Source organism: Physeter macrocephalus, chromosome 2, assembly GCF_002837175.3.
Source record: "Physeter macrocephalus isolate SW-GA chromosome 2, ASM283717v5, whole genome shotgun sequence".
Lineage (NCBI taxonomy): Eukaryota > Metazoa > Chordata > Mammalia > Artiodactyla > Physeteridae > Physeter > Physeter macrocephalus.
In genome coordinates this window covers 67,784,003-67,811,226 of record NC_041215.1, presented here as the reverse complement: position 1 = coordinate 67,811,226, position 27,224 = coordinate 67,784,003, and the positions used below count along the sequence as shown (strand labels likewise).

The 27,224-nt window shown below is 35.2% G+C and overlaps 1 protein-coding gene across 2 annotated transcripts in view; it reads right to left on the bottom strand.

The window, feature by feature from the left end:
- The window catches only part of SLC4A10 (solute carrier family 4 member 10), a 226,922-nt gene that overhangs the window by 88,034 nt on the left and 111,664 nt on the right, over positions 1 to 27,224 (bottom strand). Inside the window, exons 7-15 of one of the 2 annotated variants that reach the window (XM_024122229.1) lie at positions 26,797 to 26,888; positions 25,721 to 25,810; positions 20,791 to 20,948; positions 17,663 to 17,750; positions 13,376 to 13,522; positions 4,891 to 4,991; positions 1,756 to 1,930; positions 1,034 to 1,167; positions 387 to 632 (exon numbers count right to left, since the gene is read on the bottom strand). In XM_024122229.1, the coding sequence (XP_023977997.1) occupies positions 387 to 632; positions 1,034 to 1,167; positions 1,756 to 1,930; positions 4,891 to 4,991; positions 13,376 to 13,522; positions 17,663 to 17,750; positions 20,791 to 20,948; positions 25,721 to 25,810; positions 26,797 to 26,888 (1,231 nt within the window). The remainder of the gene's footprint in view (positions 1 to 386; positions 633 to 1,033; positions 1,168 to 1,755; positions 1,931 to 4,890; positions 4,992 to 13,375; positions 13,523 to 17,662; positions 17,751 to 20,790; positions 20,949 to 25,720; positions 25,811 to 26,796; positions 26,889 to 27,224) is intronic. The other variant, XM_024122230.1, reaches the window with a different exon arrangement.

Here is a 27,224-nt window from a genome sequence, read left to right as displayed (position 1 = left end):
TCTTATCTTTCACTACTGTGTTCTTTGGATTACATTACATGGAAAAGGTCCTAAAGGAAGACCAAAATCAAAAATATTTTGAGAAAAAAAATCTCTGTATAGTAAAATTGATCTTGGTTCATTATCTACTTAATAGGGAATGCTCGACAAATAAAACTTCAAAAAGTTATTCTTGGCAAAGATGTTATAATGAAAACTCAAGTATTCAGATGAGCAGCTGATTTAGATGACTCTTAAAATCCTGTTCAACTCTGAGAGACCAGGATTTAGGTCATGAATCAATTTAAGGAACTCTATCTGCTGAGTAAGTTCTTCGTATTTCTTATAACAATAGCAATATTGGTAGAAAGAAAAGCCCCACAGCCAACAGGGGAAATGGTACTTACGAATATTGTGTCAGCAGTTCCAAATCATTATGCATGTTGATTGGATATGCTTCACTGAGTTCAAACAACTTCTCCAGGGCCTCATAAATGAAAATGATGCAAATAAGAGAAGCAAAAGCTTCTTCAGTAAACCGGGTGATATAGCAGACAAGGGAGCTTGCATCAGTGGCCACAAGTATGATACACAGGGTTGCAGTCCAAAGTCCGATACTAGCTCTTAAAGATAGGTATGACAGCCCATATTCTCTAGGAGGGGGAAAAGAACAGTGGAAAGAAGGTCATTTAACAGCTTGCCACCATTTTAAGTAGATGGAAGTGAGTCTAATTCAGGAAGTGAAAGTAAATAAGCTTCACATCCCATGAGTATCTAAACTCAAGACTTTGTCTAAAAGGAACACCTAAGGGTACAAAACTCAAAGAGGTTTCTCAGTGCTTAGAGCTGAATATAATTTTTTATAAATATTACATAACAATATACATCAATATTTTACTGTTCCTTTATTTCCATGGAGAGACAAAAATGGCAAACTGAATCAAATCAGCAACTTCCACCTCTCTCAGCAGATCTCCAAATGTGATGTTGGAAGAAGATTAAATACAGTAGAGAAATAGAAAGGGGCTGAGGGCCAAAAGTATATAACACTTACTTGCAAAATTTAAACAAAATCTTTTCAAACACCAAAACTGGTCCTGTACTGCCTAATATGGTAAGAGGCTGTCCACCAAAGAGAGAATAGGCTATCCCAGTCATGGACGCTCCAAAGAGAGATTCGATTGCACTCTGTGTAGAGATATAAATGATTCCATTATCTAAGCTGTACAGGCTGCGATTATAACTGGGGAGAAAATATGTAAAATACATGGGTCTATTTTCCCTTTGCTATGAAGAGCCTAGCAACCTTGGGCAGGAGGTGGGGTAGGAGGATAAAAAAAAGGCGGCAGGCAGTCAGCAGACTATGAATGGTAGTGGACAGGGATATGTCCTCTTCCCCTTCCTTATCTCACTTTTCTTTTGCTTATTAAAAGTTTACATGTGTTCATAATAAATGTCTGGCAGAAGCATGGCCTATATAAATAGGAAAATGGACCTCTTATGAGGCAAGAACCAGAGGCTAAAGCTAGCCTAGGACTGGGGGGCCAGGGATGAGATCAGAACCTTGTGTAAGATAAGAATTAGTTGTTCTGAGATATTCCACTCCCTGATTACCAGTTCCATTAGTCATCTAGGAAATTCGTATGAACTTTATCTGCCAGACCGTACATCGAATCTCTCCTCATAAACGAAACCAAAATTAAATGCAGACTCATCTAACTATGAATCTTAAAAGCTGATTAAGTTTCAAAGTTCAGAGAAAAGCATAATACATACTATTCGCCCTTCAGTTGCTTCTCCTAGCAGTCCTCCAAATGTGATGACAGGAGACATACACGCGCAGTAGAGAAACAGAAAAGATGCTAAGCACTGCAAGCTGAAAGCATCTCTGAAGTCACTCCAGAAGTATGGAGCTTTTCTTTTGATATCTAAAATAAGTCCCCCAAAAATCCTAAGACAGGGGGGAAAACACAATAGTGACATACAAATATAAAAATCACATATATCAAAGTGTTCATTTGCTTTGTCGCCAGGTCACAGTACAGGTTTTCCATCAGCAGAGATGAGACCCATATTAACATGCTAGGTTTTACTATGATGATCTACAGGAATGGCTTTGTACCACTATGTCACTTCAATCCCTGGCCAAATATTGTGTCAACAGCCAAAAAAATCCTAGGTTCTCTCAAACAAGGTTCACAGCTGTTCGTCAATCAAAATTCAAATAATGAGAGTTAAGGATTACTCTAATCTCTGTGCCATTTTACAACAACCTATTCCTAAAATCAGGCCTACCATCCTCAATCATTGGCAATATTTTCTAGTTGTTTACATTCCATTTAGTGTAGCAGAAAGTGAAGGAGGGAAGGTAAACTGATTTTTGTACAGTCCAATAGTGAACATCAACTTAGAGAGAAAAAGTGGCTTATAACCATGGCTCCAGTTACCCACTCTCTTTGTGAAAAAAAACCCTTGCCAAATAATATTCCAGACAGGCACTTAAATGACCTTATGGATGACAATAATACTTAGTAGAGAGAGGTAAGTTCCAGAGTTGTTTTCATTTTTAGAAAACTAAGACAGGGACCCTACAATAAGCAACCTAGATAAATGTACTTTTGATCCACTATTGTCTAAACATATTCAAACATCTATCATTCACAAGACAATAATGACCTTATTTGGGATAAATGTATATATTCTAAATATATCCAAAAACCACATTAAAGCATTTGAAGGATGATTTTTTTGGGGGGGGTGGGGAAGAGAGAAGCATTAAATTGTGAAATATTGCCTAAAATCTGAGGACAGGAACTTTTTAATCTGCTAGGAATGAGAGCATTAAACAGCTATTCTCATTCTTTGAACATTTAATAACAATATGCAGATTTAACATTTGACTACCAAAAGCTCTTTGTGTTCTATGGGATAAAGATGTCATATTAAAATGAATAAGGCTGTGATTAAGTTCCTACATGGAGGTTAAAAAAAACCTATTATGTTCAACATACTGCCAGTATGCTAAATATACTTGGTTTATGGAAAAATATTAAAGTTTTGTTATTTATTTTCTAAATAGGAATATAATCTGGCAATCTAAGAATCACCTCAAAAATGATTGTTCTCTTGAAAAATAAATCCTGATTTGCCTTGAAAAATGTACCTCTTCAGAATAAATTCTATTATTTTTAATTGCCCTAATATAGGCACAATAGTAACATATTAGTAACTATCTTACTGTTATGTGAGTGATAGAATCATTATGTTTTTCTAGTGATTGTTTCCATCAGAGCGATGTGGAGCAGGAGAGGTTGAGAAGAATGAAATTTCAATTGAAAAAAAAGGACATTTAAAATTCAGAGAAGCTTGCAAAGAACCTGTGAAATTCACACACACAAAGATCATCTTAGGTTAGGTTCCCTTACCTGTGTTTCGTAAAACACACACATAATTTTTATTTGGGGGATCATTTCTGAATGATTTGTTAACTTGCCAAAGTCACAATTCAGAACAGATTTAATCTATGAGTCTATTTATTCATTCAGTTATGATTTATACCCCACCTAATCCCCAAAAGAATTTGAGGTGGTTATGAACTATTACTTAGTAGTTAATATTTATAGGTTTGATAGTACTTTCTATTAGACCACTCCTTTCTAATTAATTACTTATTAGGGTATACATTAGTCTAAATAGCTGTTATATTACTGTGTCATAAACGTGCTTTTAGCAGCATAAATCTAAATCCGGAAGTGGGAGGTCATTGCAGAGAACAGTGCAAGAGCAGCCCAGATGTGCACCAGCAACTCCAGGAGAGCAGATGAGTAATGGATACTTCAAGTCATGTCAGCAACAGAATCTGTGGAAGAACTCTGGAGAAGCGAAGATACCGGATATTGGTGACCTGGGAGGATTTAGGAAGCAGTAAGGAAAAGTGAACTTTGAAAAAAATCTTAGCTATGTGGCATGTTACACCTGAGAGAGAGAGAAAAAAAAAAAACAACAAAAATAAAAAGACAGCATTTGAAAATATGAAAGTAAACAGAAGGAGTAACAGGGAAAAGGAAAAAATTGTTTGAACCATCTCAAATTAGGTAGGGAGCCTGAGGAAGACATTTCCTCAGAGACAAAACATAGATAAAGGGAAAGAGCACAGGAGAATTAAAATGCACAGAGTTGTCAGGAACTGGAAAGTCATCTTAGAGGACACAGTGAAAGCAGTACAGGAAATGGCCCTGAGGGGAGAGGAGCACCAGTCCTGCAAAGCCTCTGCAATTGCCTTCAATTATAATGGAGGCTGTGTGCACACATTCCCTGAAGAGAGACCCACCCAAAGGTTTCTGATTTTTTGCTCACACATTTCTTGGAGAGAGACAAGCTGTCAAAAAACACAAAGAATCATTTTAAGAAATAAATTGAAGCTTTCATCTCTTCAAAGATGTGTGATTAGAAAAATAAACCATATAACTCTTTCAAATTACTACTGTAAAAATAAAAAATACTATTATATACATCCTACTTGCATGTAATGCGAGAGGGTCTGTAAGACTGAGTTCTTGGTATTTATTTTCATTTCCATCTTGAGCTTGAAGTTTTCAACAGGCTCTTTTGGAAAGGGCAACTGACAGTTTTCTTATTCATTCTAAGAATCTGTGAATGTGTTTTAATGCATAGCAATATGAAAGACTAGGTATATATTAAAATGGAATGGTGTATTCACTGTTCTGGTTTAATAATAATGACAGTCATTAGTAACTACAGAGAAATCAAATTAATTGGCATATTCATCCCCCAAAGAGTAGGTATCCAAAGTATAAAAACAAATTAGTTCTCAAAACAGCAATTCCCGACACACAAAAAAGGTATATATCATTGGGTCTTTGAAGTCCCATACAGGGGCTTTTCACTAACCTTCCAGTTCGCTGGAGTTCAGGTCCACTATGTCCTCCGTGGGGCTCGGCTTCCCCATGAGCTGCTGTTCCATTTGGTACAGCAGGAATCTTCCTCTTCTCCTGCGGGAAGTTTTTTTGTTTTGTTTTTGTTTTTGAATTTCAGGTGCTAGTTGTAAATAACAAAAACAATTCTTTTTCCCTTGAGGCAATATGCAGAGTGGCCAAGAACCCAGGCTCTGTTACTTGTTTGTTATATGACCTCTAGAAAGTTATCTAGCCACCTAAAGCCTAAGTTCCCTCCTCCTTTTACTGGTGATAATAACAGTACCTATCAGTGTGGCTGAGAGAATGAAATAAGGTGATGAATGTTAATTCATTCTTTCAACTAATATTTATTGAGTGCCTAGTGTGTGCCATTCATTTTTATGGGATGCTATAGATGTAAAGGTGAGCAAGAAAAAGCATTCTGTTAGTGGAGACAAACAATAAACCTACAATGTCAGGTAGAGATAGAGATACAAAGAAAATAAAGTAAGAGAAGGGGACAGAGCGAGACCAGGTTTAAGATAGGTCGAGGTGAAGAGGTGTTAGTGGTGTTATATCCTTGGCCTAGTTCAACTGTTCAATAAGCATTAACTGTTATCATTAGCTATTTTTAAAATATATTTCCCTCTCTGATCCTGGCTCAGATCTTCCTACCCAAGCTTCCTTCCAACACAAAGCGATCCAAAAGACTATTGCAAAAGGAAGCTTCTAATTGAGCCAATGACAAATTAACTGAGGTTATGTAAGTGCTGTTTCCCCATAGGTCTATTCCACCCACTTTTGTCAGTGACAGAGAGTTTAAAAAATCAGAAAATCCTACCTACTGGTGATCTTGGAGGACACCAATGTGTTCAAAAGTGCTTAAAAGGACAATAAAAAAATTTTTAATGGTGAAATTAAACTTTTAACTTGCCTGCCATTCCAAAATAGTGTAAACATGTAAACATGTTCTTTGTGTTTAGTGTAAACATGAACAAGTGTGAATTATCAAATGATCTTATTACAATGGGACATTTAGATAAAATGGTACAGATTTAAAACATGACAAAAAATACATTTTGAAATGCACAAAATAGAGGAAAGTTCATTGCTTAATATTTTACAATTTCCTGGGTATATAAATAGATACAATGAACTGAAGTTCAAAGATAAAAGAGAGTATGTCTGTCAACTGATGAAGGAACTGCCTTTACAGGTAAATTAACTATCATACCTCAGTAAAGGGCTGTAATAGTGGCCCTCAGTACCCTCAATACCCAATAGTCACCTAGGGAAAGATTCTTAGCAAGCCTCAGAAGGCAAGTGATATTTGTTCTTCTGGGGAATTATCCCTGACTGCATAAATTAATTCATTGTTTTACAATGGGAAGAGCTATACACTGATAAGGCAAGTGATAAGCCATGAAAGATACTCATCATTCTAAAGTAACAATTTTCTCAAGGAGTGGTCATCTTCTAGTAAGGCAAAAAGGTTTTTGAAAAAAGAATTGTGTATGTATAGTACCAATGAATATTCCGAGGAAAATATAGGAAATTTTTGTTTGTTTGTTTTTCAGACTTTTTTTTTTTTTGGCCAAGCCACGCAGCCTGAAGGATCTTAGTTCACCGACCAGGGATCAAACCCGGGCCATGGCAGTGAATGCTCCATGTCCTAACCACTGGACTGCCAGGGAATTCCCCAGACATTTTAAGTAAAATCAATAGGTGAGTAGATATTTGACTAGGCAAATTAAACAATTTATTAATTCAGTCAACAAACACTTATTGGGAGCCAATTTGTGTCAGGTTCTAGGCTGCACCACTGTATACCTGGGGACAAATCAGGCCTGTGGAGCTTATGTTCTAATGGGGAAGGCAAACAGTAAACAAATAAACATGTAAGTAAATTAATTCTATAGTGTGTTAAAAAGATTAAAAACCAGGGAGAGTTTGGGATTAAAATATACACACTACTATATATAAAATGGATAACCAACAAGGACCCACTGTATAGCACAGGGAACTATACTCAATATCTTGTAATAACCTATAATGGAAAAGAATCTAAAAAAGAATATATATATGTGTGTGTATATATATATATAAATAACTGAATCACTTTGTTATACATCTGAAACTAACACAAGTTTGAAATCAACTATATTTCAATAAAAATTTAAAATAGGGCTTCCCTGGTGGTGCAGTGGTTAAGAATCCGTCTGCCAATGCAGGGGACACAGTTTCGAGCACTGGTCCGGGAAGATCCCATATGCCGCGGAGCAACTAAGCCCATGCGCCACAACTACTGAGCCTACGCTCTAGAGCCCGCGAGCCACAACTACTGAAGCCTGCGTGCCTAGAGCCCGTGCTCCGCAACAAGAGAAGCCACCGCAATGTGAAGCCCACGCACCGCAGCGAAGAGTAGCCCCCGCTCGCCCCTAGAGCCCGTGCGCCGCAACAAGAGAAGCCACCGCAATGTGAAGCCCACGCACCGCAGCGAAGAGTAGCCCCCGCTCGCCACAACTAGAGAAAGCCTGCGTGCAGCAACAAAGACCCAACGCAGCCAAAAATAAATTAAAAATAAATAAATTTTAAAAAAAGATGTCTTAAAAAAATTTTTTTAATAAATAAGTAAATAAATAAATAAAATTTGTTTCCAAGTTTCTTCTGATATCTCCAACCTGAATTATTAGAAAGAAACGTCAAACAGATCTGCTTCTTCCTTTTGGGGATTGAGAGAGGTTTGGTGGATTTAATAAGATCCCTGAGATGTCCATATTTATGTAGCATTATGTACATGCCAGATTCTAGAGAGAGATATGATATCAAATTTTTTTTCAAATGCAGAATATATAATAAAGAAAAAATAAAAACTATGGAAAAGTAAAAATTTAGAGCAGATTAAGGGGGGGGTGTGAGGTATAGGGAGGAGGAACTGGCAATTACAAATAGAGTGTCATTTGAGAAAAACTTGAGGGAGTCAAGAGAATTAGCCATAGAATAACTAGGGAACATCCAGGCAAACAGCCAGTGGGATAGACTTAAGGCAGGAGTGTGGCTGCAGGGTTTGAAGAACAAGGAGGCCAGAGGCCAAGGAGAGGAGTGAGCAAGAAAGAGACAGGAGACGACTGAGAGGTGAAGGGAAGCCAGACTCTATAGGTTTAGTAGAACGTGGTAAGTATTTGGCTTTTATTCTCAGTGAAATGAGGCGCTTTTGCAGGATTTTAAGGAAAGGAGTAGCATGACCTAACACTCTGGCTGCTGTGTTGAGAACAGATTCTAGGGGCCAAGGGTAGAAACAAGGAGACTGGTTAGGAGGCTATTTCAGTAATCCAGGAGAAAGATGATAGCTTGAACTAGGGGGGGTGGCAGTGGCAACAGCGAGAAATCGTATAATTCTGGATAAATATTGAAGGCAATGCCAAGAGTATTTCCTGGCAGAATTGAAGTCAGGTATAAGAGAGAAGAATAAAAGTTTCTGGCTTGGTCAATTGTAAGTATGGAGTTAACACTTATTGAGATGGGAAGGTACATATGGAACAGATTTTGAGAAAAGATCAGAGTTTCTTATATTCTTCAGGAAACATTATATTGCCTTTTATAATATAAATGCAAAGATGTATATAGTCTCAGAAATAATACAATCTATAATTCAGTTCCAACTTTGGCATGTTGAGTTTTAGATATCTAAAAGACACCGGAGTAGAGACACAAGATAGGCATTTGGATAAGTAACTTGCAAGTGCAAGGTGAAAAATAAATTTGGGAGAGGACTTAAAGCTATAAGATTGGATGATATTACCAAGAGAATGAGTGTAGAGGAGAGAAGACCACTAAGGACAGAGCCCTGCATCACTTCAATATAAAGAAATCAGAGAGAAGAGGGGGAACAAGCAAATGAAACTGAGGAGTGACCAGTGAGGTATAAAGAAAACCAAGAGTGTGGGGTTTCGGGAGCCAAAGAAAAGAAAGTATATCAAGGAAAAGGGAGTCATCAATTCTGTCAAAGGCTGCTGATTGATAGGCTAAATAAAATATAGACTGAAAATTGACCTTGGAATTTAGCATTGTGGAGGTCTTTGGCGACTTTCATGTATGTAAATTTTAGTAAAGTGATGGGGGCAAATGCCTTATGGAGGTAGGTTTAAGAGAGAATTGAAGGATAAAAAAGAATGAAATCTTGCCATTTGCAACAACAACAATGGATGGACCTAGAGGATATTATGGTAAGTGAAATAAGTCACACAAAGACAAATACTAATACAATCTCATTGATATGTGGAATCTAGAAAACAAAGCAAACAAACAAACCAAACAAAAACAGACATAGACGCAGAGAACAAATGGGTGGTTGCCAGAGGGGAGGAGGTGTGGGGATGGGTGAAATAGGTGAAGGGAATTAAGAGGTACAAACTTCTAGTTAGAAAGTAAATAGGTCATGGGGATGTATTACACAGCATAAGAATATTGTCAATAACACTGTAATAATTTTATATGGGGAAAGATAGTTATTAGACTTACTGTGGTGATCACTTCGTAATATATTTAAATATCGAATCACTATGTTGTATGCCTGAAACTAACATAATATTGTACTTCAACTATATTTCAATTAAAAAATGAGAGAATTGGAGGAGAGGAATTGGAGGCAGATAGTACAGAGAACTCTTCTGTTGCATTGGGTTATAGAAGGGAACAAAGAAATGGATGAGTAGCTGGCAGTGATAGTGGCATTGAGAATTCTTTTTTTAAGATTTACAAATTAACAATGTTGTTTGCTAATAAAAATGACATAATACAGAACAAAAGACCTGATGATATAGGGGAGAAAGAGGAGGATTGGGGAGTAATGTTTTTGAGTAGGTATGAAGAGATGGGATCTACTGCACAGATAGAAGGCTGACTTTGGATAATTCATCAATAGTAATATATGGGAAGGCAGAGAATGTAGGTGTTGGCAGTAGATAAATATGGTTTTGGGAATCTACAGAAGTTCTCTTTTGATTATTTTAATTTTCTTAGGGAAGTAGGAAGCAAGTCAACATCTGAAAGTCAGAAAGCATGTGCTGAAGGTTTGAGGAGAGAAAACAGGTGTGAGATAGTCATGTAGAGAGAATGGATTGAACTTGGGAAGCAGAGTATAATGAACTTGTAATATAAAGGGCCTATCTGAGGTATGTGGTCATGAATTATATGAGATTAGTCAATGTAGTTGTATGTTTTCCTTCAGCCACTCTCAGCTGCATCAATGGAGGTATAGACCAAAGAACTGAATTCACACAGTGTTGTGGTTTTGACAAGCAAGTAAATGGCATGAGAGAAAAGCAAGGAAGTTGAGGGTATACACAAGGGAGTGATTATAATGACTGACACAATGTTCTAACAGCATTTTCAAGGGTATCCCTTGAGGTGACTGTTTATTCTTCTCTTAACTGAAAGTAAAAAGTAGTAAAAAATACTGTGATTTGCACATTCTGGAAGAATAAAAACCATGGAGATTATCCCATGGAGGAAAATATTATTTGAATGAATAGGAATTCAGAGTGCTTAATTTATTTCAATTCATTTTAATCAAAGAAAACATAGTTTCATAGTATCTATTATTCAATTCCAACATACAGTTAAAAAATACTAATGTAAAGAAAAACAGAGTGTATCTAATTCAAACTCATTATATAAAATTGTGTTGTCTAACATTACAGTAACTACACGTCGCTATTTAAATTTAAGTTAATTAAAATTAAAAATTCAGTTCCTCAGTTGCAGTAGCCAAATTTCTAGTGCTCAATAGTGGCTTGGCTTATTAGATAGCATAGATATAGAACATTTCTATGATTGCAGAAAGTTCTGTTGGACACACTGATATAGAACACCAGTACAGAAAGGTTACGGCATCTGTTTAAGATCATACAAACAGATAATAGCAGAACCCTGGTGCCTTGATTCTTAATTCAATGTTCTTTCTACTACTGCCTCTCAATACCCAGAATCCAACAATTAATCCTGGTTTTAAAGTCTCATAAAATTAATTTTGAAAATACAAAGCTCCCATGCCTCCGCTTGCCTCAGAAACATCATTTCTCAAAGGGAAGGTGCTTTCAAAAATGCTTGACTTTAGGGCTTCCCTAGTGGTGCAGTGGTAAAGAATCCACCTGCCAATGCAGGGGACAGGGGTTCAAACCCTGGTCTGGGAAGATCCCACATGCTGCGGAGCGACTAAGCCCGTGCGCCACAACTACTGAGCCCATGTGCCACAACTACTGAAGTCCATGTGTCTAGAGCCCATGCTCTGCAACAAGAGAAGCCACCACAATGAGAAGCCGGCGCACTGCAATGAAGAGTAGTCCCTGCTCGCCGCAACTAGAGAAAGCCCGCACGCAGCAATGAAGACCCAACACAGCCAAAAATAAAATAAATAAAATAAATAATTTTTTAAAAAAATGCTTGACATTAGTTTTTAATGTTTGAAAACCAAATTGGTGTTAACAAGTGACTTTTTTTTTTTTTTTTTTTTGCAGTATGCGGGCCTCTCACTGTTGTGGCCTCTCCCGTTGTGGAGCACAGGCTCTGGACGCGCAGGCTCAGCGGCCATGGCTCACGGGCCTAGCTGCTCCACGGCATGGGGGATCTTCCCGGACCGGGGCACAAACCTGTGCCCCCTGCATCGGCAGGTGGACTCTCAACCACTGCGCCACCAGGGAAATCCAACAAGTGACTTTTAAGGTCTCATATTCAACATATTAGTATTTTCACTAAATTTTTCCGAATAACATCAATTAAAGAGATTTTCTTATTATTTCAAGAAGCATTATACTGCCTTTGCTAATACAGTAAGTGCAAAGATGTATGCAAGTACAAAAATAAGACCATCTAAACCCTTAAAATTACTCTTTAAGCAACTTATTTTATTTTAGTAGTAGATCAACTGAAATGGTTAAGTAGTACACCTGTTCATTTACCCACCTCTGGCTAACCAGAAAAGTTTCTATGTCTAGAGCTGGGTCAGTTAGGCCGTCTGTTACTTCAACTAAGGCAGCACAGTCAACTACTAAGGCAGCTGGACTCCACAGGGACAAGAGCCAAAGGCAAGGCTTGAGTAGATGACAGCAGAGAGAGTTGGAGGAGGCAGATTCAATAGGAATAGAGATGGCAATATGAGTGGGCTTAAGACATTTGGCCACCACTCTCAACAAAGACATGCCTGCAATAAGAATCTCACCCAAAACAACAGCAATGGTCTTTATTTCTATCTTTCTGCATTGTATAACAAGTAAAATGCACATTAGATTTTTATAGGGAGAATTTTTACAATTTTCACACCATATGCCCACACAAAAGTAATAGAAACAAAAGAATTATTTAAAAAATTCTTCAAATCATAAATGTGATTAACAGTAACAGGGAGTTTTCCATGCAATATGACTAAACCATGCCTTTGAATTTTTCTAACACTTGCCAATTTCAAAGTGATGTATCAGAATATGGAAAGACAGTAATGAGCTTTCTCTCAAGCATATTTTCTATTTTTACTAAAATTTCAATTTTCCTCCAGTATAGTATGTTTTAAGGTGGGTCTAAAATCTTTCCAGGCATATGGGACTGCTATTTAGTAGAATATCAACAATACACCAAATCTGTGTTGAATAGGAAGAAGGAAGATTTTACAACTTCATATCCCTGCCTTTTTAGAGATTTATTAGGTTCTGGTACCAATTCAAATGTGGTGGGAAATTTAACTCATTTCTGACACTATTTACCCAGAGATAGCATCAGATTCCACAGGTCGAGGGCTCAGTCCTGCAAGACTGCCCACCAATCAGACCCCATTTCAGGTTGTTGGTGCTTCCGATCAACTGGCTATAAATCTGAGGGTTCCCATGAACCCCTTCTCAGGTTCAACTAATTTGCTAGAGTGGCTCATAGAAGTCAGAGAAACATTTTATTTACATGATCACCAGTTTTATTATAAAAGGATATAACTCAGGAACAGCCAGATGGAAGAGATGCATAGGACAAGGCATGGGGAAAGGTCAAGGAACTTCCATACCCTCTCCAGGCACACCAATCTTCCCAATCTCCATGTGTTCACCAACCCGGAAGCTCTCTGAACCCTGTCCCTTTGGGGTTTTGTGGAGGCTTCATTACACAGGCATGATTGATTAAACCAATGGCCATTTGTGATTGAACTCAACTCTAGCACCTCTCACCTCCCTGGAGGTAACCTCCAGGGAGTGACCTCATTAACATAACAAAAGACATCTTTGTTGCTTTCATCACTTAGAAAATTCCAAGCATTTCAGGAGCTCTGTGTCAGAAATAAGGACAAAGGCCAGATATATGTTTCATATTATAAATCACAGTATCACAGAAGTTATAATTTAAATCATTTGAATCTTTGGATTGGTTATACTATTTTAGTACATATATTTAAAACACAACAAAATGATGGTAGTTTTAAGAATATTTTCGTATATACATACCTGGGAAGGAACATTTTTGGGAGGCTCTATTCGAATGCTTGGATCCCATTCTCCAGGAGGGAGAACAGTAACCTGATCCAGAAATTCATCAATTCCTGATACCAAGTCGTTACGATCTTTAGCTTTGTAAGCAACATCATGAAATACCTATAGAAGGAAAATAATCATTTATAGATTAAAAAACAATTATAAAATCTTAATGTGTTCTTTGTTTTCATCTCGCAGTTATCTCACATGTGATTATAACAATTTGAAGAAGAAGGTCTAACTAAAGAAGTTTTTAGTGTAAAATATTATAGCTTAGTTTATTCTATGATTGCACACATTTATTTTTTCTTAGAATGCTAGGTGAATGTTGAAATTTCTGGTGGCAAGAGTAAGAGAAGGGAAAGGAGGATAGAAGGAAGCTCATTAAACTAGAACTAATGATTCAAGTTTGGCAAACATTGTTTAAATATGTGTAAATCAAATTTCCTGAAAGAAGCCCTTGCTTTAAAATAGAGATACAAATTTATAGAATATATTAGAAATTTTAACAATATTTATACCATGGCATAAACTAATGCTAACCATTGAATAAATGATGGACTAATCAATAAATGATAATAAGCCAAGTAATTATATAAAAGTGAAATTGGATCTTTACCCACATCCCACACAAAAAGCAATTCTAGGTATTAAAAACTTAAATATGAGAGTTAAAGTATTAAACTCATTGGACAGAATATAGAAGGATATATTTATTACCTCAGGGTAAGCAATAATACAAACCTCAAAGATTTAGTGTCAAAACAAAGCACATAATTTTTGCTGTTCTTCAAGGGAAAAAAAAAAGAGGTGTTCAATAATGTCAAATGCCAGTAAGAGATCAAGTGACATGAGTACTGAACACAGGATAGTATATTTCGTAAATGGTGACCTTACAGAAAGCAGTTTCAGTAGAGTGGTAGTGATAAAAATCATACTGTAACACACTGAGATAAATGAAGTTATGATATTCAAGACCAAGTAAAGATCAGTCTTTCAAAACTCTTGAGATTCAGATTCATTCAACATTTCAGTGGTACATGCTATGTTAAGGAGTAAGAAATTTTAAGGATGGGACAAACCTGGACATTTATTTCATACGTATTTCTTAAGTAGCTACTATATGTTGGGCATGTTTGCTAATTGAACAGAACAAGTCAGTGTTGACTTAAGAGCTCGGTGATAGAGAAAATTATGGGTGCAAAAATCCAAAACAAGAAAAAGAAAAATAATCCCTTTTTTTTGTTTTTGCTTTGGCTTTTGTTTTTATAAAACTATGTTATTTATGTTAATATACAATGACTTTACTATTATTTTAAAATAAATTCACAAATACACTTTTTAAAATTCTCAGTTTTCAGTTCTCTTATAAATATCAGCATACTTATCTATATAAACAAAAGCTCTTTGGAATGCTTAATAATTTTTAAGACTATAAAAGGATTAATAAATTGGTAGTAGCGCCAATAAACAAAATCATATGATTTATTTCTAGTAATGCTCAACAGGAAGGAAGAAAATAGATTACACTGACTCAAGATAAGGTGTTGCTAGGATGACTAGAACATTCAGTCATTAATTCGTTTAAAAAAAAATTTACTGAACCCTGACTGAGGGCCAGACACTACGTTAAGTTTGAAGATACAAAAGGAAAAGACAGTCTGCCTACAAGAAGTTCCTGGTACAGAGAGGAAAAGAACAAACAGAGCTTAGTCAACAAATACTTATTTGAGCACCTGACAAAATCAGGGAACAAAAATGAATATTAAGTGGTAACTGCTCTCATGGAATTTACAGCTTAATAGGGCAATACAATTCACCATTTTCTTAACTAAAGTAAACTGTAAGAATCAACATATTGAATTTTATTCTTAATGAGTATAATTGTTCAATGTATTTCAAAGCAGTTAGATAAGCAGAACAATTTCTCCACCTGGGCTTTGAACAATAAAATGTTTTTTCTTTTTTTAAAGTATTTAAGCATTTTTTTAATATTCAATGAATGTACTATCATAATTTAAATGTCCTATTATAATTAACAGCTCTCATTTTTAGAGTAATTTTCTGGCTGAGTTTCTGCATCTCTATCCCACTGCTCACAGAGAGTTAAATTGCCCAAAGCTAAGCTCTAAACTTTCAAGTCTAAAGGATTCATGTTTAAGCCTTCATTCAAGAGCTGATGCTTCTTCTCAAATTAGGTAGTTCTCATTTACCAAGGAAATAGATGGAAGTCCTTTCTCTGCTCTCATTCTAAATCTAAAATTTTAAAACCATGCATGTTTCTCTGTTGTTCTGTCTACTTGATTAGTCAAAAACTTTGGAATTGACTTTTTTCTTTTGAGAAAATCTTGACTCCTAATTGGGGAAAGGAAGTATTAGGAAGAGAGATAACTTGAGTATTTATGCACAATATGCTACTCTCACCACATAAGATGTCCCATGCCCCAGAGATATCTCAATGTAATATCTTAATGTCTTAGATGTGGAAACATAATATACCATGGAACATATGTGCATGAAAGTGACAGTAGTTAAATTATGACACAGTGTCATTTATTTTTCAATACTGTAAAAATTGTAAAATGTTAATCAATATGGAAACACTAAAAGTAAAGATACTGTCAGTGCCTTCTCACAGAGAGTTCTACTAGAACAGGTTTGTGGAACTCATGAAGCCCTTTTGTCACTCTCCTGTCTTCTCCCAGATTTCCTCAACAGAATATGTTATTCTTTATAGTAGGCTAAGTAGTGTCTTCTCAAAATATATGTCCACCTGAACCTCAGAAAGTGATCTTATTTGGAATAAGGGTCTTTGCAGATGTAATTAAGGATCTCAAGATGAGATCATCCTGGATTAGGGTGGGCCCTACATCTAATGACATGTGTCCTTATAAGAGACATAAGAGACAGAAAAGAAGACACAGAGAAACACAGGGGAGAAGGCCATGTGAAGACAAAGGCAGAGACTGGAATTTTGCTGCCACAAGCCATGGAATGACAGGAGCCACCAGAAGCTGGAGAGACAGGGAAAGACTTTCCCCTAGAGGCTCCAGAGAGAATGTAGCCCTGCTGACATTTTGACTTCAGACTTCTGGCCCCCAAAAATATGAAAAAATAAATTACTTTTGTTTTAATTACCCAGTTTGTGGTAATTCTTTATGCATAGGAAACTAATACACTCATTAAGTTTGTTCTTTCTGAAACAGATGAAAAAAATGTTTTTCTTCTAGCTTTTCGTTTCCTATGTGTAAATATCAATAACTAATTCATATAAAACCAATAAACATAATTTGAACAGATATAATACAAGAATTTATATTGAACCCCGAACACAAGTTCAAATTTTCAGATTTCATAAAACTAGGAAAAGTTATATGTAATACTAATTACCTCTTTTCAAGGATTTCAAGTATCAGAAGCCATGTATTTCAATAAATAAATTATTAAATTATTTGGATGATATTCTAGAAATGTATAATCTCTTTGTTATTTACTACTGAATTTTGAATTTATGTCCCTTCTGTGATTTTTGCATATGCTCTTCTTTTACAATAAAAACAATAAAATAATAAAGATTTTCCTAACGTGCTGTAGAATCCAAGAAACCAGTTATATGATACTACTTTTTATGTTTATTTTTATGATCTTACATTTTTGAGACATATATCTCTTTGAGAAGCTGATGAAATCTTTTTCCAGTCCAAGAAAACTACACACAAATTTTTGTACATTGAAAAATTTGTGGGCTGTATCACAGATCACAGGCCGCTTGAAATCTTCAGCTCCTCTAATGGTTAAAAGACTCCCAGGTTAAAAACATCTACATTTAGGCAATTATAAAGAGAGTTGATAGATGTTGCATGGCTTTTGGTGTCATGTATACTAATCAGATAAACTCACATTTTTTTTTTTCTGAGACCTTAAAATTATTTTGCCCCAAACAAGACCTGCAGTGATATTTACAATGGTGATCACTTTGGCAACACATATGCTACAAGGGGAATATTAATAAATACATTCTAAATGTCACTAAATAAAAAATTTTCTTTAGAGTATGAGGTTTTAAAATGTTCATGTGTGTGAATTTATTACCCCTTTTGAACAAATTTTTCCAAAGGAAATTTTATAGTACAAGCATTTAAAAGAAGGGGAATTCAATACAGAGAAATCTGATTCACAGCAAACTGTCATGAATACAGAGCTCCAAAAGTTAGGTGTACCTAGTAAAGGGAAATGTTCCCAATGAACTTGAATAAATACCTCATCTGTCATTAGGGTTGCAATTGATCTGCCAATCTCGTGGTACTGTTGCCCCTTTCCCAGGGGTCCCAGGAGAATGAACAAAAATCTGTAATTAAGAAGAAAAAAACACAAATGTTTCAAGGTAGAAATAAAAAATAATTTTAGTAGTACAGAATCACTCATCTCAAAGGAATTACTGAAGATAGGGATTTCGATGTAAAATAGTTCCATATTTTTCCACAGGTTATTATTACAGGTTTTGAAATATTTTATGATGTTTCAAAATGACTCATGCTTGAGATCCTTGAGCAATTGGAATCGTGGTTATTTTGCTCTGTTTCCTTCATTTAGTTACCTATCGTACCCACACAGTTGTTAGTGTGAATTTTTAGGATTCTGTAATCCTTAGGGAAAAAGTTGAGAAAAGTAAAATCTGATTAAACCTTTCTGAATTGTAAGAAAGAGAACTCACTGATATGTAAATTGTAGAATTAGGTAGAAGGGGAAAAAGGTAATACAGTAGTATAAACAATGAAAGAACATAGAGTCAAAAACACAGTAGGTGTATGTAAATTTACATTAAATAGAAAAAATGATTGCCAGGAATCAAAGATCAGTTAGGATAAAAAAAAAACCAAACTATTAATTCCAATGCTGCAGGAATAAAAGTAGCAGCTGAACTGTGATATTCCATCACAATTAGGTTGAAAGTCTAGCAAATAAATCATCACAACTGGAGCTTTTGAAGAAATCAACATGTGTTTTAACTTTGGAGGACCAGTAATTGTCTTATCTCTGAAAAGGTCAATGCTACAGGGAAATTGTGAGAATTTTAAGATGACCTATATTCTGTAATATAACTCTACAGTATTCATTTGTTAAATGGTTCTGGCTCTTAAGTGTGAAGACTAATGGCTTTTTAAAGTGTGCTAAAATAGGTACTACAATTCTACCTTTCACTTAGTTATAAACTTTAGAGATTGTACATGTTTTTACATGATGCATATATTACACAGTCTTAGAGGATGTGACATTAATTTTTTGTGTCAGATGTTACTGAATCCAAGTTAACTTCTGCTATACAGAAATGTCTACTATACATTTAAAGCAGGAATAATTTAGTGTGGTGGCAGATGCTTTATCAAGTATAGTACTTTCAAGAAATTTCCTAACCTATGTACATCCTGCTACTTTTCAGGTTTCTATTCCATGGGCTATTTATAAAGTCCTAAAATTATTTTCTGACATTTTTACTATGTGTTACTGTTATATACACGGTGTGCCCTTTTGTCCTCCTAAGAAAGGATAATTAGGAACCTTGAATGGCTTTCTTTATTTTGTCTAACTAATCTTCTATTTTTCACCTTTCCAAACTAGTCTAGTCTTTTAAATCTCTCCTCATACAGTGGCTCTACTGTGCCCCTAATTTTTCCTCCATTGTTCTGTAGACACATTTTGCTATGTCAGTATGACATGAGGTCACCTAAACTTTACAGTTTTCAAAGTGAGGGTATATAACCCCATTATGGCTTTTCTCTACTCCTGGGAATTTTCCTTTTCTTTCCTTTGAAACACAAGAGCTATCATTGTCATAAATATCCATCATTTACTCAGAGTTCATCAGATACCTTCCTAAGTGGTAGAACAAGAATGCACTGCTTGGAAGATGCAAAAGAATTTTAATCTACTAAAGTAATACCTCTATGGTTAGTAAGTTTCACATCTTAAATCTGAATCCCAAATTCCCAGAAACTCTGAATAGATTACAGGGTGTAAATATGTGTAAAAATGCAGCCTTAATCATACAGTCAGAGGCCACCTTAATGTGCCCAGTTCATCCTTCCCCTTTTATAATAAAAGTTGGTATGTATCAGAAGTCTCAGTAGCCCTCCAACAGGATGAACAGACACTTCTCTCTATAACCTGAATTGGTAACTAGCTACCTGCCTCAAATCTGTTCTTGCACAGATTCAGGAAGAGGCACTCAAACACTGAATCCCCTTTCAGTCAGCTGAGCTCTAATAAAATGAGGCCTCTCCTGACTAAACTATTCCATATTTTTGGAATATCTTAACCACAATCAAAACACAGAGTGATGTAATCTGCTATGTTTTAAGGCCAAAGGTCCATAGAAGAAACATTCTACAAACCCAGTTGCCACAGCACCTGAACTTTTCATCAATTTAACTTGGCTAAGGCATTCAGTGTTTGGATGAGGAGGCATATTAACAGCATCTGAAATAATTATAGCATCAAACAAAGGGCAGCAGTCACGTAGGAAATGGGGTCCTACATAGATATGTTTTGCCATGGGAACAGGATCAGAGTGAAAGGCTGTCTATATACAGGAATCACATTTGATGGAGGGAGAAGGAAAGAAAACAAGGTCCCCTGGAGGAATTGCTCGGAACCTAATGTTCTGTAGACAATATTCTTTTTTCAATTTGCCCAAGGACAGTCTTATCTCTATAACATAGAGATAAATAATAAACAACAAAATTCAGTTTGTATTGTGGTAAAGTTGTTAGTTTTTATGTACAGCTGAATGAAAAACAAGTTCAGGTAATCAAATTAAATTTGTATTTTGATTCAGATTCAACCACAGTACCATGATGCTACTACCAATGATTCTTAAGACTCTACGTATGTGAAGTATACTATGCCTAAGATTGAATCTTATAGTACATTAGACACAGCAGGTAGTATCCTAATGATGGCACTTACATGTACTCTGAGGGCCTACTCAGTCAAGCATAAGGCAGGCCTTGAAAACTTTGATCTTTTTAAGTACGATCACACTCATAAACAGGATCCCACAGTCTAATGCAATCTTTGAGAAAAGCCTAATACTTTATCACTTTTCACCAAAATTGTAAGAAAGGATTTATATGGTGATATAGACCAGGGTATTCAGAGATGAGGAGCATGCCTAAAAGAAAACATAGAAATTTGAGAGGAAGGAGGAAAGGACTGAATAATTTTTAAAGCACTTTTTGCCCTCCTCCACAAACAAGAATAAACAATAGTTTTGTCGATTACACTTTAGTTTCTAGAAAAAACTCTCAGAGGAAACTATATTTACACCTTTTTTTCCCCACAAATAAATGGCTTAAGAAAAGTGCAAAAGATGCTCTTATACTTTTTACCTGGTTGGGATTGGGACTTCAGCCAGTCCTTGAAGCAATATAGCTGGAGACAACCTGACAAATGCAACTACAGTTCGATCCAAAAACTCCAATTCCCCAACTAAGATGTTTGAAGCTTCAGCACCTGGAGGAATCTTCTTCATAAAATGCAGATCAACCTGAGATCATCACAAAGTAAATTAAGGTAAATCAAAATTGGAAAAATTTGTTAAATCATATCCTAGCACAGTATTTCACACATGGTAACCCATCAATAAATATAGTTTAAACAAATATTGCTTATATAAATATAGTTTAAATAAATTTAAAAATAGCTAAACATCTTACTTGCCCCTTAAAAAAAAACGTTTTTCTTTTACCTCGTATTTTTCTAATTTGTCATTAATACGTTGAATACTCTAGTTTCTCTATTCAATATTTTTAAAAGATTCTTTTTCAGCATCAGTAATCTTTAAATTTTCAGGGAGAAAGGAGTATGTGTTCAATTAAATGAATATACTTTAATCTTAATTTAACTAGCATTTGTCAATAGATTTAAATATTTGCATACTACATTATCTTAATTTTGTGCACAATACATTTCAATTAATTAATATTCAAAATATGCCTATTTCAAAAGAAATATAATCATGATTCTCCTTATAGTATAAATTATGACTTTAGTCTTCAACTTTATCTTAATTGTTCTATATCTTTCACATTCTATACTTGGCTTGATCAATCTTCAATTTTAATTTCTCATAGAGAATTTAGATATGGCAGAGCAAAGGAAACAAGAATAAAAATATTAACATTTGGAGTTGCTGAAGAGCCATTGTTGAATTTCTGATATGAAATGTCTGTGACTGAAATGAATGCACACAAAACAAAAACATCATTAACAAAAAGAAATGCTTGGAGTAAAGGGTGAAGTCTGAAAATGAATGTAAAATATTCTTAAGCATAAATATCAATTTTCATACAGAGAGCCTCAGTGAAAACCAAGCAGTGATTTTAAAGTCAATTTTACAAGGCCTATTTCTTGTTTCTAACTCGTTTGAGTTGCTTTTAATGGAAACCTGTTTGCAGGGAGAATAATAGTTTAACTGCTGTAATAATTGTTTTTATGCTCTCACGTTAATGAAATGGGGACCAAAGATCAAAGTGGGAAGAGGAGAGAGAGAGACAGAGACAGAGAGAAGGAAAAGAAGGAGAAGGAGAAAGGGGGGGGGGATGAGGGGATGAGGAGGAAGTGGAGGGGAAAGGAGAGGAAAATTAAGAGGAGGAAGAAGAGGAGAGAGGGAGAGAGAGAAGAGCTCTGGCAAATACAATGAGGCCAACAAGACTTTTTTTTCGGTCAGATATTTCTTCTGCAAATTTAATGATTTGAGAATATTTTTTCCAAGCAGTTTAAAATGAAAGAAAAATTAAAACTTTTAGGAGGAATACCTTAGGATGTCCATAGTCAGACTTTAGTGCCTACATTAAATTTGTTGTTTTCTGAAATCAAGACCACAGCACAGCTATTTAGAAGGTTTAAAACTACTTAATTTTCTGTAAGATAAGGGAGCCACAAAACATGAAACCCATTATATGAAGTATACATTTTATCACAAGGATTAAATATAAAAATAATCCACAGTACTCCACTAAAAATATCAAATAGAAGCAATGTTCTATTTAAAGAAAAACAAAAATATTATAAATTCCAAAGTTTTTAACCTAAAAATTTGCTTCCAAATACAAATTTGTAAGCTCGTAATACCTATACACTATTAGCCCTGTGAGAAAAACATAATAAAGACTTATGGACATAAGTCTCTCAGAGCCTAAAAAAGTAAACTATTAAGTTTTCCCCCTCAATAGAAATAACAATTATACAATGTTAATACACTGGAACAAAATTTAAAATGAGAAAATAGCTTTTTAAGAAAATCTATAATTGATAATCACTGTGAGTCATATTGGTAATACTTGTCATAACTCTAATGAGAAGTTTAAGTTCAACCTGGAAAACTTTCTATGAATTCATTTATTTCTTGACAAATGCCATAGCCTTAACTATTAGCGTCTGTACCTCAGGCAGGTGGCAATTATACACATGACTGCTTTAAGATTCGATTTAATTAAATCAAGGAGTACCAGTATGCTAAAATAGCTTAATTTTATAAAAGAAAATACATGGTCCTTACATATTATTTTTTGCATTATACAATACCTAATATATCATTGACTGGTATCTGTAACTGAAAAAATGCATTAAATATACTGAATTTAATTTCAGGATTAGCAAATTTATCTTGATTTAAAATGTAATAAATTATAGTTAAATAATATATATCTAGAGTAGTCATTATATTATACTCATTACATTATATTATTCTTTTTTGTTTGTTTGTTTGTTTTTTGTTTTTTTGTGGTATGCGGGCCTCTCTTCGGCAGGCGGACGCGCAACCACTGCGCCACCAGGGAAGCCCCACATTATATTATTCTTGGAGTAGTCATATATTTGGGGGTAATAGATTATATAACATATTATCTAATTATATTATTATATTATACAATTATATATTATATTATTCCTGGGATAGCCCTGTATATTTGTATTTGTGTTAACATACAATTCATAAAGAACCTTATTTGGCAATCTAACTTTTAATATAACAAAAGGGCACATTTAAGGACCACAGTTTAACCTTTCATAAAACTACAAATATCAAAAACAGCTCTGAGCAATTAGGTTGACCTACAGACTTAAGAAAATCTTCAGGTAGACTCAAATATGGAATAAACATAAGGAAATTTTTCTGGTCCTCTGGAAGAAATCAAGCTATACTCTTATGGATCTGGATTTAACTCACGCTTCTGGGGTCTCCAGACCTTTATGCTAAGAAGGAAAAGGTGCTTTATTCTGGTTATTTGATACTTAAGTTGTGGATGAGAAACAATTATATCTCTAGGGAACAAGTTTAGACAGAAGATCATGGTGGAACTGGAAGTGTCTGGACAAGCTACACGCTGAGATGGGAAAGAAATACAGATGGGTCTTTAGGGAGAAAGCTTAAGTCTTAAGCTCATTATAGAAAGTACAAGAAAAGTAATAGAAATTCCCTGGGGAGAAATAGTCTTGTGACACTAACCAACCAGTGATCTTGAGGAGCTCTCTTAATCTGGGATTCAGCTTTCTCACTTTCTAAATGAGATTTCTAAGGTTTCCTACAATTCTAGGATTTAATAATGCAACTCTTCATATTTCACATATTAAAGATTGATGCAGAAGAGAGTTCTTTCTATACAGAAAATAATGTGGAAGTTTCTTTAAGTCATTTGAAATCGCCAACATTTGGGAAATAATAAAATAGCCATCTTCTACCTGTCAGTTTAAAAACGTAACACATCTGCTTTTCAAAAGCATTATAGGAATCAAAAAACCTGACAGTTCAGATCATATTTTCAAACATTCCTTAAACGAATAAGTTTGATGGGCCTAACCACTGGAAGGGTTAAAAATATATAGTTTGAATGTAGACAGAACATAGGATCAAGTCACATGAAATGAAAAAGGACTTTTTTCCCTTAACATCTCAAAATTCTACTGGGGTTTGGAATCTACATATTAAAACGTAAAATATTTAAATAAAGTAATCTGTAGACTAACTGATAGATTCACTTTGATAAATTTACTACCAAACTGAAATCATTAGGCTAAAAAAACCTTAACTCATGTACCTGCAAAATCTGGCACTAAAGTTTGTTTCCATAATGATGCATTACATTTGTTCTTTCCAAATCCTACTACTCTGTCCTTCCAGGTTATAAGGTAAGAAGTATTATTTTGTTTTTCAAAAAAAACCCCCAAAAATCCAGAGCTGAAGGCTTAAATGATATTGAACCTCATAGGATTCACTCAACATGTACATCCCAAACACTGTTCAAGGCACTGGAGATCCAGTGGGGGCCAAAACATATTAAATTCTGGTCTAGTGTTTACTTCTGACACTGCTGTTCCCACTGTTATCAACAACAACAACAATAATAATAGTAGCCACATTTTATTGAACACCTGCTATAAGCCCAACACTCTGCCAGGCTCTCTCTATATATTTTCTCACTTAATCTTCTCCCCAAAATTATAAATAGGTATTATTCTTATTTTACAAATGAGGAAGATGAAGTCAGAGAACTCCTCCAAGATTAGATAGCTTATAAATGCTAGAGTTAGGATCCCACGCTCTTTCTCAAAAGCATGTTCTTTCCAATGTGCCATGCTATGGACAGGAGACTAAGAAATATAGATGGTTGGCACTGAGTAGGGGGCTGTAGAAATTTAACTTTCTCATTAAAAACTGGAGCAGTCCAGTGATTTGAAATGCAATAAGAAAGAAAAGGATTAAAGAAAAGAAAATCTATTTTTCACTCTTCTATAGTTCAAATTGTTCTAGGAGCCCTGAAAATGAGACTTACTGTCTCCAGTTGGCTATATTCATTTTCTTTCAAATGTATTGAAGCATTTTTGAAGGCTGCAAAACTAGGTCAGACAACTAAAAGCAAAATGATATAAAGATATAAAATTCAGTGTCAAAGGGTTATATCCTTTAAAAAAAGGTAAAAGGTAATTATTTGAAAGGATGTGATTTATTATCACTGTTTTTGAGAATGTTCACTGTGCTCTTGTTATACTGTTAATGCCTGCACAAATGAGTAAGAAACTTCTTATGTCATTGCTTTTAAGATCCTATTTCAAATGAAGAACATCAGAAATTAAATGTATGGCAGTTTGCGACAATTTTATTCCAACTTGCAGATGAATGAAGATGTAATGCTTTAAAAAGATATTTTTTGGAGAGGAAATGGAATACATTTGAACTGGCTTAATATTTGAATCACATGCCTCCATACAGTGAGATGAGCTTTGAACCACTGTAGAAACAGAGCCCGAGTGTGCCCTCACCTCTCTCTCTTGCTGGTGTGGAGGTCCTTTTTCATGCCTTTGTTTCATCCCACATGGACTAGCATGCCCCTTTTGTTGGCCTCCCAGCCCCTGCGCGCATAATTAACAGACTTAAGCTGGTACACCATGCTCCCACAGAGACTCCACCAGGCACCAGAGGGAGAGCATGCACAGGACTGGACCTAGACCATTTTGGCACCGGCAGAGGGGTTCTGAAACAGCAGCAAGGAGCTGATCGCTATTCATCTTTTCAGAAGCTTGATGCAGGCAACTTCCTATACACTGCCTCCCACTCCCACCTCCTCCCACTGTTACAATCCTTGCATGTGCTAAGGACCTTGTGAAAAACAAATTACTCGGAGTGATTACTGTTTCAGCCACTCAGATAAAGAAAGGTGTTGACTCTCTTTATTTTTGGTCAATATGAAAACTCTTCTTTCCTGATCAAGTGTTAGCTTGCCACAGCCTGCAATAGCACATATAGGATGTCAGGAATTTGCTAAGAAAAGCACATTATTTTCACATGCATTATTTTCTTAGAATACATTCAAATAAATGATTTCATCTGAATTGTCTCCAATTAGATGGATCCCTCAACAGTCAGTCTTTATTATGTTTTTATTCAAAACTCTGCTCAGTCTTACTATGTTCTAGTGTTTCTTAACACTAATGCCTTTCTCTGAATCACGACAGTGAAGCTTTAAGTTACATGATTTGCTTTCCACAAACAGAGGAAAAATTATTTTGAAAAAAAAAAAACTAGCAAAAGTTTTAAACAATAAATTTCTGTTAAATTCTCTGTGAAGTCCAGTTATTCTTTTTACTGGAAGAGATGCATCACACCAAGTGGCTGAAACCTGAAGACCATGCATAAAACTTACACGTTTGGTTTTGTGAATAGGCAGAACATTACATGTGAACTTAAATGCTAACATTATCTGTAACAATACCAAGCTTTGGATAAGAAACAAAACAAATGTGCATGCAAAAAAAATTGTGTCAACACCTCTTAAAATGGTTGATAATTTCTAGTAATAACTCAGAGGCTTCCTTAAATGAGAGGGAGAAAAGCTTACCTTGCTAAAGTCAACAGTGCTGTTTTCCCTGCTCACATCATTCTTATTCTCAACACAGGCTGGAGCCGACTGAGGAGAAACAACCTGACCTGCTAAAAGAGATTGTTATTACAGAATACAAACAATCACTTACATAATTCTAGACATATTGAGGGAAATATGAATTAAACTAAACCAACATAGGTTTCTTAATGAAGTAAGCACGAAGGGTCAATATAAATATATATATACAAATACAAATATTCTTATTTATCAGTTACAGATAGAAACGGGAGAATTCAGTCAAGAAAATGTAAACTAATTCTCAGATTAAGACTATAACTAAATAGTTATTCTTTATGAAGAAAGAACATCTACAAAAAGATTTTAATCTAATCATGGTTTTGAAACATCAGTGATTTCTAAATTTTATCCAAAACTATTGGGAT